Consider the following 17,021-nt stretch of genomic DNA (forward strand, 5'->3'; position numbering starts at 1 on the left):
TGTTTATTTTACACACTTTTTAACATGTAAACCAAACTTGCATATTGATCTAGACACACGGAAATAAAAGATTTTTTTGTAAATGTTGACAGTTTTCAGGTTCCAAAATCAATCTAATAATAAACAACAGAAAAAGCTACAACTTTCATGTGTTTAAAACTGTAAGATCTGTAAAACAATGTTCAAAAGGCTGATAATCAGGAATTTATAATTTCTACATCTTGCCCTTCAAAAAATATACTTTACACGGACCTAAAAACCCCACTGACTTTGAGCAAAATGGAAAATGCAAGTGTAAATCAACTTCTGCTGATACTTTTAGAGACATTTTTATCTAAATCTCTGTTAATTTGCAATAAGCACTTGAATTTAAATTTCAGGCTGAAAGTGACTGCTCCATTTTTTTCCAAAGCATGACTACATTACCACTCTAGGACTTTTTAAATGATATGGTGAGCACGTTGAGTTTGTAATAGAGTTGCTTTTTTGTGTAAAAGATTTTAAGCTTCTTAAGAAAATCAAGAAAATAATTGAAGGGTTTAGGTTTTTGCATTCTTTAACTAATAAAATCAGGAGACTGTTGTGAGATCTAATGGCAAGTAGTTTGATGTCCTCAGCAGGACACCGAAAGTCAGAAGTAGTGCTGTAAATTCAGTGTGGGGCTTCGACACTGTGCTAAGTGTGGCCTGAATCTCTGGGGCTTCCCTTTGATGCAAGTGCAGTATATTAACTGGAAAAGCATTCGCTTTTATTTGTCTGTACTGTCTGCGACAGCAATATCGCCTCATTTAGGCTAGTTCAACATGAAAATGCACAGAGAAGCAATCTGTTATAAATTAGCACAGCTCCCCTTTCATTTTACTAGCTAGTAATTGGAAGGGGTTACAAAAGTGTAATTTATCAGATTATATGTGTTTATCTTTTTGTGGGGACAGCATGCCTTTGGTGAATTTTCCTATGCACCCTGAGGGAATAATCTTTCCTTGATGTCCATTAGATCAGAAAGAAAACAATGACGCCTGTGAAATATAGGAGGATAATTTGTTGGGTTTGAGAAGCAGTAGTTTCCCAGACATCTAAAATGGTATTAATGACTTTATTAGAACCTTACCGTTCCTTGGAAATACTTTTGCTCTCTCGTTTCCAAATGGTCTTGAAGTCACTGCAGAACTCGTACCACACTGTGAAAACGTAGTTTGGTGTGATCTCCTTCTCGCCAGGCTTTGGCTTTATCCCAAAGTATTCCACTGTTTCTTCAAAGCTACAAGGGAGGGGGAAGAAAAAAAACTATCAACACTTAAGTCCACTGGGGAAACAGTAGTCAAAGCTGGTAATTACTGTAACTTCCCATAACCTTGGAAATTTTAGCAGCAATTTACGCTAAGCATAACTAACCTTCCAATACCCACCTCATTTCCAGGAGGATAACTTACAGATGCACAAGCCATCATAGATGTATGTCACACTGGCAAATCATTGGCATATAATGCAAAAAATTTAACTTCTTGCATTTCAGGAAATGCTATATTATACCTATTTATTTAATTTTATTCTGTAACACTCCATGAAGATATTATTCTCCCATTTATGTTTATTGAAGGACTATGGAAGAGTCACATGCCAAGTCAGGAAAAAATCTCCAGGCTTGGTTAAAAATAATCTTCTAGTGTTTAGGGAGAACTGTGAGTAGCAACAAACAAGCCCCAGACAGTGTCAACAGTCAGTTTGCAAAACTTTCACTGAAAATAAATCATCTCCTTCCACATGTGTCAATAAACAAATGATTAATTCTACAAAAAAAGACACTGCCAATATTTTAATGGTTTTTTATTTCTTTTACAACGTGGCTACTGATTGCTATATGGCCGGATATTTCCAAAGTAGTCTTTTATTACAGATGGTATTTCCAAGAGCATTTTAACTGACTGTGCATTTTTAACCTTTATGGTAGTGCTTTGTATAGATAAAATGGAATGATCCACGTGGCTAGGTACTGATATAAATAGAAGTATGTTCACTACTGTAAAAGTTGAACCACTTTTCTCTGCAAAGTAGCCATAAGAATCCTGAAAGATTTGGTGATACTTACTAAAAATGCTATAAAGTTAGCAACATATTTAAAAACTACTAGTTTTTCTTGAAGTAATAACTTTATTTAATCAAAAGAAAGTAAAATTCTTCTTTAGAGTTGATAATAGGTCCTAAATCTAGAACATGGGAAGTGTAAATCTTGAAAGTAACACAAATAAGAGGCACTTTAAAGACCTGTAATGAGTCCCCACCTATTCAACAGATGCTACCTGAACAACAGAAAGAGCTTCAGCAAATATTTCTCTTTTAATTCATATTTGCATAGTCTGCATATGTTTTCAAATGAAATTGTAAAGGTTAGGGCCAAGGTTTTTTGACTCAGATTGATGTTAAAGCTTTTTAGCTAGGCTTGAAGAATATCAAGTAAGGATCAAAAAATACAGAAGTTATCCCCCCAAAATAAAAGAATATATACTCCAGCTGCTTCACAAAGTAAAGAAACTTTTATTTTACCCACATGAGCCAATATGCTCTGGTTTGTTTAGGGTTTTTTTATCCTTTATAAAGATAGAAAGAGATTCTAGACCATGTTGAAGAGTATCTCATATTGTTCAAGGTGAGCTACTAATATAATAGTTTTTTTAATCCCCATATGTGATAACCTTAGCCTTTTACATTTCTTACACAGGTTTTGTATGAGACATGTAACTATATTTCAAGTTAATCGATGATGCATGGTAAAAGAATCACAGTGACATAAGTATGTATGAGCCATAATATTCAGAGTTGAAGAGTCTCATAGTGACACTGTGAGGAGAAAAATAAATAAATAAAACTAATACAACTTTAAATATCTGTGTAAACCATTTTGGTATTTCAAACCCTAAAAATACTAAAACACCTCAGTCATACTTACATGGTTAAAAACATTTATGTCTACTGGACAATCTAATTTTCATTGCATTCACTTGTGTCAAATACTCCTCAGATGTTCATAGCCCTCGACTGGGATAGCTGAGCTAGGAATAGCAAGACCATAAACTCTTCTCAGGTTTGCTTCATTTAACAGCAGCCCCAGTAACATCATGCACTCTTCTTCCTAATAGAACCCCTCTCCATCCCAGCTGGTGCACACAGAGGTGGGATTCTGAATTCCTGCACATTGTCTCTCACTCTGCCTTCATGCTGACACTTCTCATCCTCTCTTCATGTTTCTTCTTCAGCCCTTCCCCCAGTAGTACTGCTTTGCTTTCACTCAGCTTAATCTGGCTTCCTGGACTGCTTTCTAACTTTCAAAAGCAGTAATTTAAAATATTGAGTATTCAGTTAGGAATTAAAAAACAGAAACTCTGTGTCAGACAACTAATTCCCTAAGTCCACTGCAAATTAAGTGCAGCTCCATACCCTGGAGAGTCTACTCTACTCAAGAAAGGCTACAAAGCAAGTAGAATATGAAAGAGTCCTGTGCCAAAAAGGTAGGTTTGTAGCTAAGTAGAGCCTGTCAGCCACCCTTGAAATTAGGAGGTAGAGCCCCAGCTGATGTCACCCACTTGTTCAGGCAATTTAGGCACCTTCTGCAAGCAAATGGAAATAGTCCACCTAAAACATGAACTGCATTTGGGAGGTGCCTTATCTCCCTTTTCCTGTCTTCCTAGGAAAACTAACCTAGGTGTCTCAGGTGGAGTGACTTTGGGCTGACAAAAGTAAAATTAAAATCCAGATTACCACAAATCTGTCTTTAGTGACCATGAAGAAAAAATATTGATAAGAAGTTAAAAATTAATTTACCCCAGTTTATTTATAGCAGGTCCATAGCAAAGGCAGATCCTTCACTCTCACAAAACTGTAATTTGGTAAACAAAATTTATTAGAAATATTAACTTATTGGATATTTTACCCTCCATCTACAAATCAATTTATCTCACTTTTGTCCATATTTTGCCTCCTTTGGCAAGTGTGTAAGGCACAGATATTCACACAATGAAAACATTAGGATTTCCCTGGTTTCTTAGGCAACTGAATGCTGTATACTAAGTAATGAAAGTGTTCAGTGATGATGAAATACCTTTTTACCTCATTAAGTAGCTAATCAGTTATTTCAGTATTCTGTAAAACTCTGATTCAGTTCAATGCTGATAGTAATTAAAACCTCAAACACAGTACACTGTTTGGATAAAAACTCAACTGAACTTTTTCCTGGAAGACTACATAAGAGTTCTTCAGAAAACATATTACTTCTTTGAAGTACAGATCCTTTTTCCTATTTAATACAATTCCCAAGTTAAATAACATCTTTGACCAAAACAAACTGTAAGAAAACACTAGCAAGAAACTTACCATTTCTGAGCATTTTCCAAATTGCTCTCTTCTTTTTTACGCTCTTCTTTAGCTGCCAATGAAAAACATTTTAAAGATATAAATTACTGCCTTACCATTTTAGAGATCCCAGAGATTAAAGATCTCTTACATTTAAAATTGGATAGTTTCTATACTAGATATAATAAAAGTGATAAACACTTGCTAATTTTCAATTTTTAATTATTTCCTGTACCTAATGAATGCTTCTAATGTACCAATAAAGTGTATAGGATTTGATACGTAATTTAAAATCCGTATTATAATATATGGTGGTAGGTGTTAATATAAAGTAAATAATTAAACCTGACTTTCAGATTTAAAAAGAAAATCATTAAGTTGTGTATGTTTCTATATTGTTGTACATCAAAATTTACAAATTTAAACCTGTTTCTGCAGGACAAATAATTGGAAGTTCAATTGGAGTTGAACAGGTACCGAACATAATTACAGCTCCATATAGCTACCACATTTTATTCTGGAAGCTGTAAAGTGAAAATACTTTAAATGTACGGTACATACATGACTTTTTTTGAAAAAGCAGTCAAGAGTATGAAATACGGTTAGTGAATCTGAGTCTCTCTGTTACAGAATGCTCAAAAGAACTACTTAAAAGGATTTGATTTTCAGAAGATAGGCATTCTCTACTGTTGAAAATGTTTCCTGAGCTGGATATTCAAAGCAAAAGCACTAGTTTTTTGTTGATCATGTCTTCTTAATACAGTGGAGCAACTTCGGCTGCAGTAGAATACCACATATATAACACAATACTATCGTGGAAAAGTTGTTACTAATCCACATTAGAATAATTCTGTAAGTGCTAAAGTTAATATAAACAGAATTCAGACAATTCTATATAGAAAGATAAAGAAGTGCATCTTTTTACTGCTCAGTCTATAGGAGTGGCTGGTTGAAATACAGCTACAAACTGGAGTTCACAGACAAGGACATCGAGAAATTGGTGCCGAATGACTCTATTTCATTATAAAGCTACTGACAAAGAGGTTTGTACTATGACAATGAAAAAAAAAACAAACTAAAAAATGGATTACTTCAGCACATTTGCTGTTAACAAAACAAATTGATTTCAATTCATATGCTTCCCTATGTTGGGCAAATGTGTTGGAGATACTCAGATTATTTCAGTATGGCAATAGCCAGAAACAATGTTGTGTGACCTTTGCAAGGAAAGCAATTAATTCTATAACATTAGATTTTCTACCTCAAACCTTGGTGGCAAGACAGCTGCAATTGAAATAGATAGGGCAGTTCTGATTTGTTTGCATTCATCTCAATCTCCTGAAAATTCAGCCAAAGTTAACCTACTAAACTTAATTCATTATTTGACAGGTCTTTCATTTTATATCATTAAAAGCAGAAAACATAGGTTGGAATTCTGATGATTCATAATGATACAAAATAACTGTATAAGCTGAACTGTGTATAAAATTCCACACTTCATTATTACATTAATAATTTCTTTCTGCTTGTCAAGGAGATGAAAAATTCAGTAGGGCAAATTTATCAACATAACTACATTCCCAGCTACAACAGAAATTGAGTATCTTCAGGTCCCTGCACACAAAACACAGTAACTAACAAGGACAAGGTGCTCATACGTATATAGTTAGGTGGCAAGACCTGACCTACTGTCTTTTGATCTTGTAAGAACAGAATAAGGAAAGATAGCGGAAAGAAGTTTTAATTTGTTAGAGAGAGTAAAAAAAAAACAACTATGTGGCTTTTAGGAAGGAACACACAACGTTTACATTAATATAACAGTGTGTGTGTTTATGTACCAATAAGAGGGAAAAGAGGAAGGAAGAAATACTTTATTTTCTGACAAACAGTATTTTTCATATTTTTAACTGTAAAAATGTCCACCTAGGAATTGTTTAAAAGCATTTATTGGAAATTCAGATGTTGAGATTTGTTAAGAAAATGAATTGGCAACTCTATATAACAAATTATAAGTAAATAGGAGTTATAAATATTACATAATGTGTAGGACAAGAAACCAGAGCAATTTGTTAATCTTCCATGAAATTTATAACTGATTTTCCACTCAGAATTTGTAATATCCTGCTCTTTTTCTCCCTCTTCACAACTGCAATAACTAACACAATCCATGCTGTCAGCAAATGTTTCCATGAAACACTGTATTTTCCTCAGGAGTCCTCAAAGACCCATAATCAAGATATCAGTCTTATCTAAATTTGTGGAATTACTGAAGGCAATTAAAATGAATTACATAAATGAAAGAACTTATTTCTTTTTATTTCTCTAGCAACACCACACTTGCTTGCACAGAATTTGCTTTTTGCAGAAGTGGGATCCTGTAATTCTTTCACCATTAGGCCACATGGTTGATTTCAGTTTCCTCAGTTTCCTAAAGTTAAGAATATATTAACAGTCATATCAGACTGGCACAGGGATTTAACCAACCTAATATCCTGACCCTGGCAGGCACTGAAGCAGGTGCTCAGTTAGATTTATGGGCCAGGACAAACACACGATCCTTCCCCTGAGTGTTCTCTGCCTCTGAGATTCTGTAGGTCATACAAAATGTTTCCTGCACTGGATGCCATTTTAGTGTAATTCTCAATGGATTCCCTCCTAAGAACTTGCTCATTCTCTGCCTAAGCTTTTAGAAGCTTTTTAGCTTCCAAAAACTTGCTGTGGCAGGAGTACTATAGCCTAACTATGTGCAGCAAATATTGTTTGTTTTGAAATGGACATTTCCTTTCACACTCTATTTCTTGTATTAGAGAAAAGCATGACTGCAGTGAACACTGAAATACAGTGACGATTGGCATAAGCTTTTTAATTAGGATGCTTTTGAAGCAAATTTCCTCACTGTTCCCATTTATTGAGCATTGATTTGGTTTGCAGATAAGTTCTGGTGCTTGTAAACTGATTTCCATTAGGAGGAAACTAAACAAGAAGCTCAACATGAAATACACTCCAATACTTAATAGGGACAAAGGGACTGAAGTAATATTTGAGCCTTCAGACAGCTTTGAAACAAGAGGTGGAGATGTTCACCTCACAGTAAATCTAACTCAGAGTTTAAATCTGTACTGCAAACACACTGCTGAGCCAATCCTACCCCACACACATCTCATGATGTAACCACAGATGTACTACCTTACATGTATACAGATTACATAGGGGTCCTTCAAAAATACTTCCCCAAAGCCGCATTTGGTATGGAGATACCCTCCTGTCTGGTCTTCATTCAAGTCATTAGTCTTGACTAGTTTTGAAGATGAAAGGAAATTGTCAAATGTAAAGTTTGCTGTCTAGTCTAACATCTAAATGCAAGTTCTTAATAAGTTCCACTGTTGGATTAGTCCATATCCTGATAAAGTATCAGATCCTGTCCTACAAGAAGCAGACAATCTTAGTCAATATAACATCTTTGAATACAGATATGAAAGTCAGGATCAACTAAGAACTGCTGTGTCTTTCTACAGAAAAGAGTTTTGAAAGGAAAACAGGTATTTACAAAATATACAGTTCTAATTTGCTGTAAGAAGTTATTTGTAATACAGCTGCAGACTCTGAAGACCAGCCACGAGTCTTACTCATCTTGCTGTCTGTATCTAGCTCAGAGAATAAGCAAAAAAAATGGACTATGATCTTATGAATTTGCCTTATGAATCTAAGATGTTTCTAAGACTTCCTTCTACTGAAATGGAGAAGTGAGCACTTGAAGATTCATGACCCTGTAACAGTTTTAAAAGTGAAATGGTAAAATGGTAAAAAAAATCCACCAGCTTATTTCTTCTACATATTCTACTTGCTGAGGATGGAACAGCATGTGAAACACTATATTGAAAATGAGACATTACCAGAAAATATTTATTTTTAACAGGTCTAATATATGCACAGCAGCTTCCAGTTACAACAAAATGAATACCTCTTCATGTATTAGGCTACTATGAAATAGTTCCCTAAAGAATGAAGGAAAGAAAAAAGTGGACACCAGCACAGACTGAAAATTGGAGAAGGTCAGTAACTAACAGAGGCAAGCACAGAATGATGATGCACTAAGAGGGGAAAATGAAGAAAGAAAAACTCTTTCTTGGGTACTCCCAACTTCACAAAAATCTGTTACTTCTGTCCCTCTAGTGAGAATACTCATTGATTCTGATGGATAAACTTTCTGGTATTTCTCTCTGACCTTAAATATAGGAATGCATATAAGAAGGATAATTCACACAAGTGTACTGATCTAGTTGTATCCATTGCACCTTTTTTTTTTTTTTATTTTTCAGTATCTTATTATTTTCAGAATTGAAAGATCTGATGCATAAAGTTTTATAAATTTTCTAAGCATTTTGGAGCAATGATAATCTTCAAAATTACAAGAAAACCTAGACAAGTAGCAATCAGGATGGAGACAATGGAACTCTTAGCTTATATTCCAAGGTTGAGTACATGCTTCATGAACTTTTAGAGACAGGTAAATTATAGAGTTTTCTGCATCGGAAAAACCCTAAAACAAGATATTTGATTTTTTTGGTTTTGCCTCAAGGAAGGAAATATGCTGTTTCTGACTCATGTCTTCCAACCAACCAGTTAAGATTAAGACAGAATCTAGGATAAAACATAGACAAAACCAACCAACAACAAACCAAACCAAAACTGCTAATGCCATTCCTTTTGTAACTTTTTAAAGCTTGGACAGAGACTGCTAAAACAGTGACAAAAGGTTATTAGGACACTTCTAGAGAGCCCACATTCCTTACTAGTCAAGACTAAAACCTCTTAGGTAGGCATGTTGAAAGGTAGTCAAAACATGAAACTCATCCTAGAAACATACTAACGCCCTAATCAAGGGCTGAGGAAGAAGAGTATATCTACAGAGAGGTTCAGCTGGGTTATCATTTTCCAAAGTGACAAAGTCACATTCTATGACTTTGCCAAGTAAGGAGAACAAACAACAACAGACCTTATTTTCTCACTCTTTTTAAAGCATAAAGACATACTACCATTTAATAACAGAGATCCAAATCTCTTGGATATTATCACTGATGCTATATTTGGGTATCAGAAGCTGAACCCAGAACACTTTATGGCTAAAAGTATACTAAATGCATCTCCACTCTCAAGTATAATTTTCATGCAAGGGAAACTTTTTAATAACCCTGTTTAATCAGGCACTATGCAAAGTGGAAAAAACAATCTGTAGTTTTCAACGCATTGAGGCTTTATTGTTTAGCGGATGACAGCAATGCCAACAGCATGTAACTAGCAATTCATACGAAGTGTTCATAATAATCACCAGCATCCATTTAATTTCTTTACTCTTACTGTTATCTGACTGTCTAGAAAAAGACAGGGCTCTGCATAAAAGGCCATGAAGAGAATACATTGTAAACGTTATAAATGAATAATCTGTATGATATAATACATGAAATACATTCCAACACCTGACACTGCCAGAATCTGCTTTCTTGAAATGTGAATTTTAAAGGAATGGAAATAAAATTAATAGCATCTTTTAAACAAATTAACAAATTTCAAGTGCAAATAAACAAGTACTCATGAAAATACTCATAAGAATGCAAAAGAATGTAAAATCCCAAAATGAATAGTCTGAAGTATTTTGCCAATTACGATGTTTCAAAAATCCTAGAGGAGTTGTGTATCCTGATCTAGGAAGAGATATATTCAAGAAACATCTATCTGTCTAGAACTGTACATAAAAGCTTAATTTTCTCCTATTTCTACATTCTTATATGAGTTACTTGTAATACAACCCTATATTTTGAGACGTAATGTTACTTTTAATTTTGTTTTGAACAATGGAATTCTTATTACTTAGAAGACTTCCTATACAAACATAGCAAGTGAGAGAATACATATAGTAGAAAACATTTTCTGTTTCATTTTGGGTTTTGTTGTACTGTATTAAATTTCAAATCTGAAAAAACCATACGACTGTAAATTACTTCATGTGGCTACAGTCCATTATTCTCATGCAGGAGCTTTTTTGTCTTATAAATGTTTTATATTTCAGAAACATTAGAAAGCTTAAGTGTTCTATATACAGCTTCCTAGTAACTTATAATATGTATTACTTGATAAACTGTTTTTAGCTACTTACTAACTTCTAATTGGTAGGCTTTATGAACTCAGGGAATTCAACAGACACCCTGGAAATTATATGTAAATATCTGATTGTATGACTAACATAATTTTCTATTACAGTATATTAGAAGGCAAAAAATCCCCAAAACAAATGATCCCATGCCCATGAAGAGATCTTTCTTCTATGCTATCAGACAAAAAAGAAGGTCTGGGAGCAATGGAATCAATGAAACTTGGTCTACTGTAGATCTGTGTTTCAGAGTTGGTTCCCAGATGGATTCATTAATGTTTAATTAAGGGTTGAGTTCCTGATACAGCCTTTCCCTCCCTGGAAGGCTAATAGGGTCACTCTTGTCTATTTAGCCACATATTTTTATTGAGATTTTAAGAGCTTAATATCTTAGGATCTCTAACCCTGTCACATTTGGTCAAAATTGGCCAATGCATTAAAAATTATTAGCAGGGGAACAATCAACAGACTGTGTAATCACATAAGCCTTATTTCTTTCACCTAGGCATTAAATTAGAAAAAAGCACATTTTAACATGGAACCTGGCTACACAACTTTTTTTTAGATGGTTTAAATACTGGTATAGACATCTTAAATCCTTTCAAAATAGTCTTCAGAACACTTGCTGCCATGAGGTCTTAATCATCCCTCCCTGAAACAGTTTACTTTCCTCTGCAATGGTGCAAATTTTTTTTTTAAACTAAGAACCCAATCCAATGATGAAAATGTACAAATGATTCTATAGTACAGAGTGTTTGTGCAGTCTTGGAAAGCCGCTTAACCAGCAAGCTTCCCACAAGTTACAAGGAATGTAAGTTGTCAACCTATATCTTAGGTATGGGTCAAGGACTAATTAATTAACATTTACCATACAGAAATTGTGAAATATCAGATTTAGTATTTTTAATGTTACGAAACCATAATGAATTGTAGACATTTGTACACACACAGAGAGACACAACACCAGCAGAACATGCTCAAGCAACACATTCAAGAAAGTGTTTATTATCAGAGGTAATAAAACAACCTAGGAAATCATGTTTTCTTTTAGAAGTGATAATGCTGTCTATAAATGTGCCAGAAAAAGTGTTGAAGGTTATTTTAGAGAACATTAAAACTAACTATGAAGAAAAAAAAGTTATTTTTCATAAAGTCCTACATTTCTTAAAATATAATTTTTTTTAGTACAATTTTATTGTATTTTGTGAGAGCAGATTTTTAAATTAAAGCTATTTTTCAATTGGTTTCCATTCAAAATGTTAATTTTTTCATCAAAATTAGGACTAACATTAGGCTTACTTTCCTGTGTTCTGGAGGTACTAATTACAAAACAAGACTTAGCATTACATTTTTCAATTTATTACAATTAAATTATTTGAAACTGCATTCTGTTAAAATGTAATCAAGCTATTAATCCCTCATTCTCCCACACTCAGTGTTCCACATAATAAATATTTTTTAAAGCCTACTAGTACTTCAACACTACAGAAATATATTCTAATTCTACTTACTTACTAATAAACTCCTATAATGTTGTGGTCTAATTCCAAGATTAATCTTTGACTAAATGTATCTAAACAGTTTATGGAACTGAAAAATTAATTCTAATCCTTTCAAACATAATAAGGTCAAATCTGTTCTGTGTCTGGGAAAACTAGATTATCTGTAACTACAATTTCCTTTTGTAAGCAGAAGTAGAAACTTTAAGGATTGACATGCTTTTATACCAAGGACAATATTTTTAAATAGTTGAATAATTATTAAAAACCAATAAGAAGCAGGAGGTCTCAAAACCAAAAGAATATTATTTTAAAAAATTAATTTGATGGTGAACCAACAGATAAGCTGGTAGATAATTATACAAATATAATTAAAATAATTTCAGAAAAGCTTGTGAAATTTGTGGCCTGAAAACTTTTAGGAGAAAAAATCCATAGCAATACCTCCGCCTGTGGAATGATAACAGTGATTTATGAAGCTCAAGCAATTTCTGCTGATTGAGCTCAGTCAAGATTGGTTTCACATGATCAGCTAAAGTACAGAAATGCTTGATGTGTAGTGGCCCCAAAGGTTGAACTCACTAGGATATGCTCTTCTAGGTGATCGAAAGCATGGGGGTGGGGGGTTAAAAGCTGCTGCTTTGTTTTACCTACATTTTCCCCTCATTAGGATACGCTCCTCCTGCAAAGTAAGCCAATTCTGGTGGTCGGGAGCAAAGTCTCATTGTAAATGCCCAGCAGGATAGTGGCAAAGCTGAGATTAATTCTCCATAGATTTATATAGACCTTTCTCACTGTTGATTGCTTGTACTGTTTCAAAGGTGTGTATGTTGCCTTTTTTTATTGCTGGTTACTGACTTTATTTCAGCATATGGTGGTTGGCGCCATGACACAAAGTGAACATTTTATACTAGAATTAAAGTGGATATTTGACAGTTTCTGTCAGAAAGTTCAGAGCAAAGAATTTGTGAGACAAGATTTATTGCATATTTTATATGGGACACATCTGTTTCTTTGCTACTTTTCTGTTTAAATAAAAAAAAAAGCAATGAAGGTTCTTTAAGAAACAAAGACTGTCAATAAAAAGCATGAACAGAAAAACTACATTATTTAGAATGAATTTAATAATTCTGACCTTCTAAAAATGTGCTGCTTGGAACTATGACAGTCACCTTCCTCTTTTTGTTCATCCATATAGACAGGATGGGGGAGGAGAACTTCAAGCGGAATCTGGTTCTCAAATACACAAATACCCATACATAAGGGTAAAGAAAATCAAAAGGAAAATCAAATCTAAGTATTGATATCAGATATTCACATATAAAAGTAAGGTGAAATATTAAGGTAGACTTTGCCTACCTTTTTTTAGCATCCATAACTTCATTTTAGTGATGCGAAATGTGCCAAATGAACAGTCCTTCTTTAGAAAATTTCTTATAAAACTACAGATCGATTATAAGATGATCTACAGCAAACTTTTCCACATTTATCTATTAATATCACTGAACCTGATACAATTGGGCCTCTGAAGTTCATTGATTTAGTCTTCTTCAAACCTGAATCAAAAGTGAATTTGAAGAACACCTAGCAGGATCTTGTTTAAGAAAAAAGTTGTATGCCTTAAACAAGAAAGAAAAAATCTTCCAATAAAACTCTATATTTTTAACCAATAAAATTACTATTTATAAAGATTAATATTTAGTAAGAAACCCTAAGATTGAGCCTAAGAAATATGAAATTCAAATAGCTAGAATTAAACAAGAAACAACTACAAAAATAAAGAAAATATATTGCTCAAAAATCACGAATGCCTCTATGAAAAAGCATGCATGATTTAGCTTCTACTTGGAGAATACAACAATAGAAAAATCACTTCTGTTGGACTACATACATTCTACACAAATAGTTATGATAAATAGTTAAAAATACTTATAATATAGGCTCAATACTTTCCCAAACAAAAATGTTGTAATTTCCTCTACAAAATCATAAGTATTTGTCTAATTATTTCATACTTCCAATGTAATTAATTTTTGTTTTTAACTCAAAGTTTTTCTACAACCTTGACTTAAACAGGAAAATTTATCTACCTACTAGTTTGGAAGGCCTGTAATCTGAAATAAAACGAAAAAAAAATTTGGAAAAATAGATGCAAACCTTGACCTGCAATATTTCTCCATCTTGCCACAAATAAAACACAGGATATTAACATTAAAGAGTATTTTGTTCAGATTCTTTTAATTGATGTTTTTACAAGAAACACCAAAATGCATACAAATACAAAGCAAGGATTTTTTCCCGAGCTTGCCTTCTTTGTGATAAACACATAGAAGAATATATTTGAAAGAAAGGATCTCTCAATTTCTAAATAAGAATCCTACTATTCTCCTTATGCGGGAAGTATGACAGGAAAAATGAAGCATGTGTGACACATTATTCAGGTCACTTAATTCATTCATTGAAAGCACTCAGATACTACCATGATGAGAGAAATGAGAGTGTACACAAAAGAAAAAAAAATTCACATTAGCTTGATTTAAGAGTAGGAAAACAACAAGAGTTATTACTGCATCTACCTGATCTATTTTAGTGTTTTACAGCTTGCTTATTTTCTGTTGAATGCTATCCTGGGAGGATCTGGAATTTTCTTCCCACAGTAGATTTAAGCATTTACAATGTTCACATTTATCCTCATACAAAAGGAGAGAAGAGGATATGAGTACTAGATAATAGGACCAGGGAATGTGAGTGCAGCAGCTAAGCCCGTTACTGCAGACTTTCTGCTCACTGAACCTCTAGGGCTTTATTATTACCTTATTGTTTAAGAGGTACCTCCTATCTCTTGGAAATGGCTTTTAATGAATAATATTAGTGGATCTGCGCAAAAGGAAATTTCAATTTTCCCATTAGTAGAAGAGTTAAATATAATGCAGTCATAGCTGAAGTTTTATTTGACTACCATTTTGAATCGATATTATCCATTAAAAACCACAAAACCTATTTCTGAGAAATATAATTAACACAAATCATTTGCATTTCAATTCATTATGCTGTAATAAAATAGTCATAATGAGCTTGATTCCTCTTATTTTTTTTCTCTATTAGAACAGGAAAGTCTTGAATCAACTTAAAAAATCATATGCAGGTGAAAGTAATAATATACTTTGGAATTTGGTTCATCTGCAACTACAACTGAAGAATATTCTTTACATCAAATATTTATTAGAACAACTTATTTTAAAAAATGTTTGGAAATACCATAAAATTATTGAAATTATTTTGAAATTTGAAAAGAAATTTTAAATACTGAGAAAATTTACTTCATTCTCACAAAACCCAAACCAATATAAAATTATGGCACAGTGAAAAATGACTGGAATAAAAAGGCAGGAAAGTCAAAGTTCCCCTACCATTATTTCAAATAGAATTCATAGAATCAGCTCTCCTAACTAAACCTGAGGATTCTCTGTCCTACAAACTGCTCAATTACATTTAAGGAAAGAATCCCTGATGTGTAAAGCTTAAAAATCTTTAACATATATATGCTTTATCCAACTCCTATGCAACTCAATGCTGGATCAGGCCCTTTGTGTAAAACAGAAATTAAGGAATCGCATTGTAAACAGTTACTGGAAACTGTACTGATAGCTCCATAGACATTCAAACCAAACACATTTTATAGAGCATTTTTTTCCTCTTAGCATTATACTCTTTCAGTTTAAAGATTTCTGCTTGGCCACAGAGCTACACTGTTGAGTTTAGTCAGGTATCCCTGCCTGTCCTAGGGCACCACGATCCTCTATAATACCTCATTCTGTTCCAGAGATGGCAACACTGTGGAAGGAACTTCCAGACTGTAAGACATTCCCAAGATGAAAGACTTCATACGCATGCTTTGTACCAACAGTTATATCCTAAAATACGCTGTTCGGAAGCTTAAAAGAAGTCCTTCAAGAAATATTTTTTAGACACTTTCAAAACAGCTGACTTGGGACAAGGCTTAGATGGTTGAAAAATCTTGATGCTAAGTTTCAATTGATTTACATGCTATGAAAGAAGTACTGTTCCAATAAATTTCATACATACATCTCTTAAGAGATATAAAACTACTGATTTCTCCACCTCTGTCAGGGTGCTCAAAAGCAGCACTGTAAAGGCTCTTTGCAGGACAAAGGTACATTTTTAAATATCTTGTCCTGGCATCTGAAGTATTTAGGCTCAAAGATATCACAGAAGTTGCAGGAGAGGTTGAATGATGACCTGAAATTAGACTTTTTTTTTATATTTAGGAGAAGTCTGTCTTTAATCACAGGTGTAATCTCACAACACTGTATTATCCATATGGTTTTACTCTGTCATTCCTCAATTTTGAGACCTTAGTAGCAAGCTGGTACTTATAACTAGCTTCAAGCTTCTGATAACTGCCCTAGGAACACTGTGATTGTTATTTTTGTTCTCAAAACAAGGGTCCTGCTACATCCTGTTCAACAACACTGCAGATTTTACTTGTTCTCATTGCTTAAAAAGGAAATCAGAGTTTACATCATAAGAGAATCTAATCCATAGAGCTCCAATTCCTTGATGAAATTTTCAGCATCTAGTATTTTTATCTATCATGCTCAAAAGCATTAAAACAGGATATTCATGTTTGCACAGGTATGAAAAGTAATTGAGAAAAAGTATTAACATACCAAAATTACAAATGTCCCCAGAGAAATTCCACACAAATGCATACCAGATTAAGCATGTTATTGTCATAATCAGTTTGTGTTATATGGTAGCAGTGATGGGTATTTCCAAGTTTAATACAAAGACTATGGTGTGAAATTACAGAGTACAGGGGACAAACATAAACTGAGAGTGACCAGTGTGACGGTAGGTACTAGAGCCTTTTGAGAGAAAGTGTGTTTGGTCCTTTCATTATTTAAATGCATGAATCTCTGCTATCCAATCATTTCCAATTCTTGACTCTGCTCTTTCCTTGTAGTAGTATCTTCCATACATGTAAACGCTTGCTCAAAGGATAT

At 33.6% G+C, this 17,021-nt stretch overlaps 1 protein-coding gene across 2 annotated transcripts in view; it reads right to left on the reverse strand.

The window, feature by feature from the left end:
* The window catches only part of FMN1 (formin 1), a 128,573-nt gene that overhangs the window by 12,304 nt on the left and 99,248 nt on the right, over positions 1-17,021 (reverse strand). For both annotated transcript variants that reach the window (XM_027642216.1, XM_027642215.1), the window contains 2 exons: positions 4,369-4,420; positions 1,112-1,261 (listed from right to left, as the gene is read on the reverse strand). In XM_027642216.1, the coding sequence (XP_027498017.1) occupies positions 1,112-1,261; positions 4,369-4,420 (202 nt within the window). The remainder of the gene's footprint in view (positions 1-1,111; positions 1,262-4,368; positions 4,421-17,021) is intronic.

Source organism: Corapipo altera, unplaced genomic scaffold (genome assembly GCF_003945725.1).
Source record: "Corapipo altera isolate COAL_440 unplaced genomic scaffold, ASM394572v1 23b, whole genome shotgun sequence".
In the NCBI taxonomy this organism is placed as follows: domain Eukaryota; kingdom Metazoa; phylum Chordata; class Aves; order Passeriformes; family Pipridae; genus Corapipo; species Corapipo altera.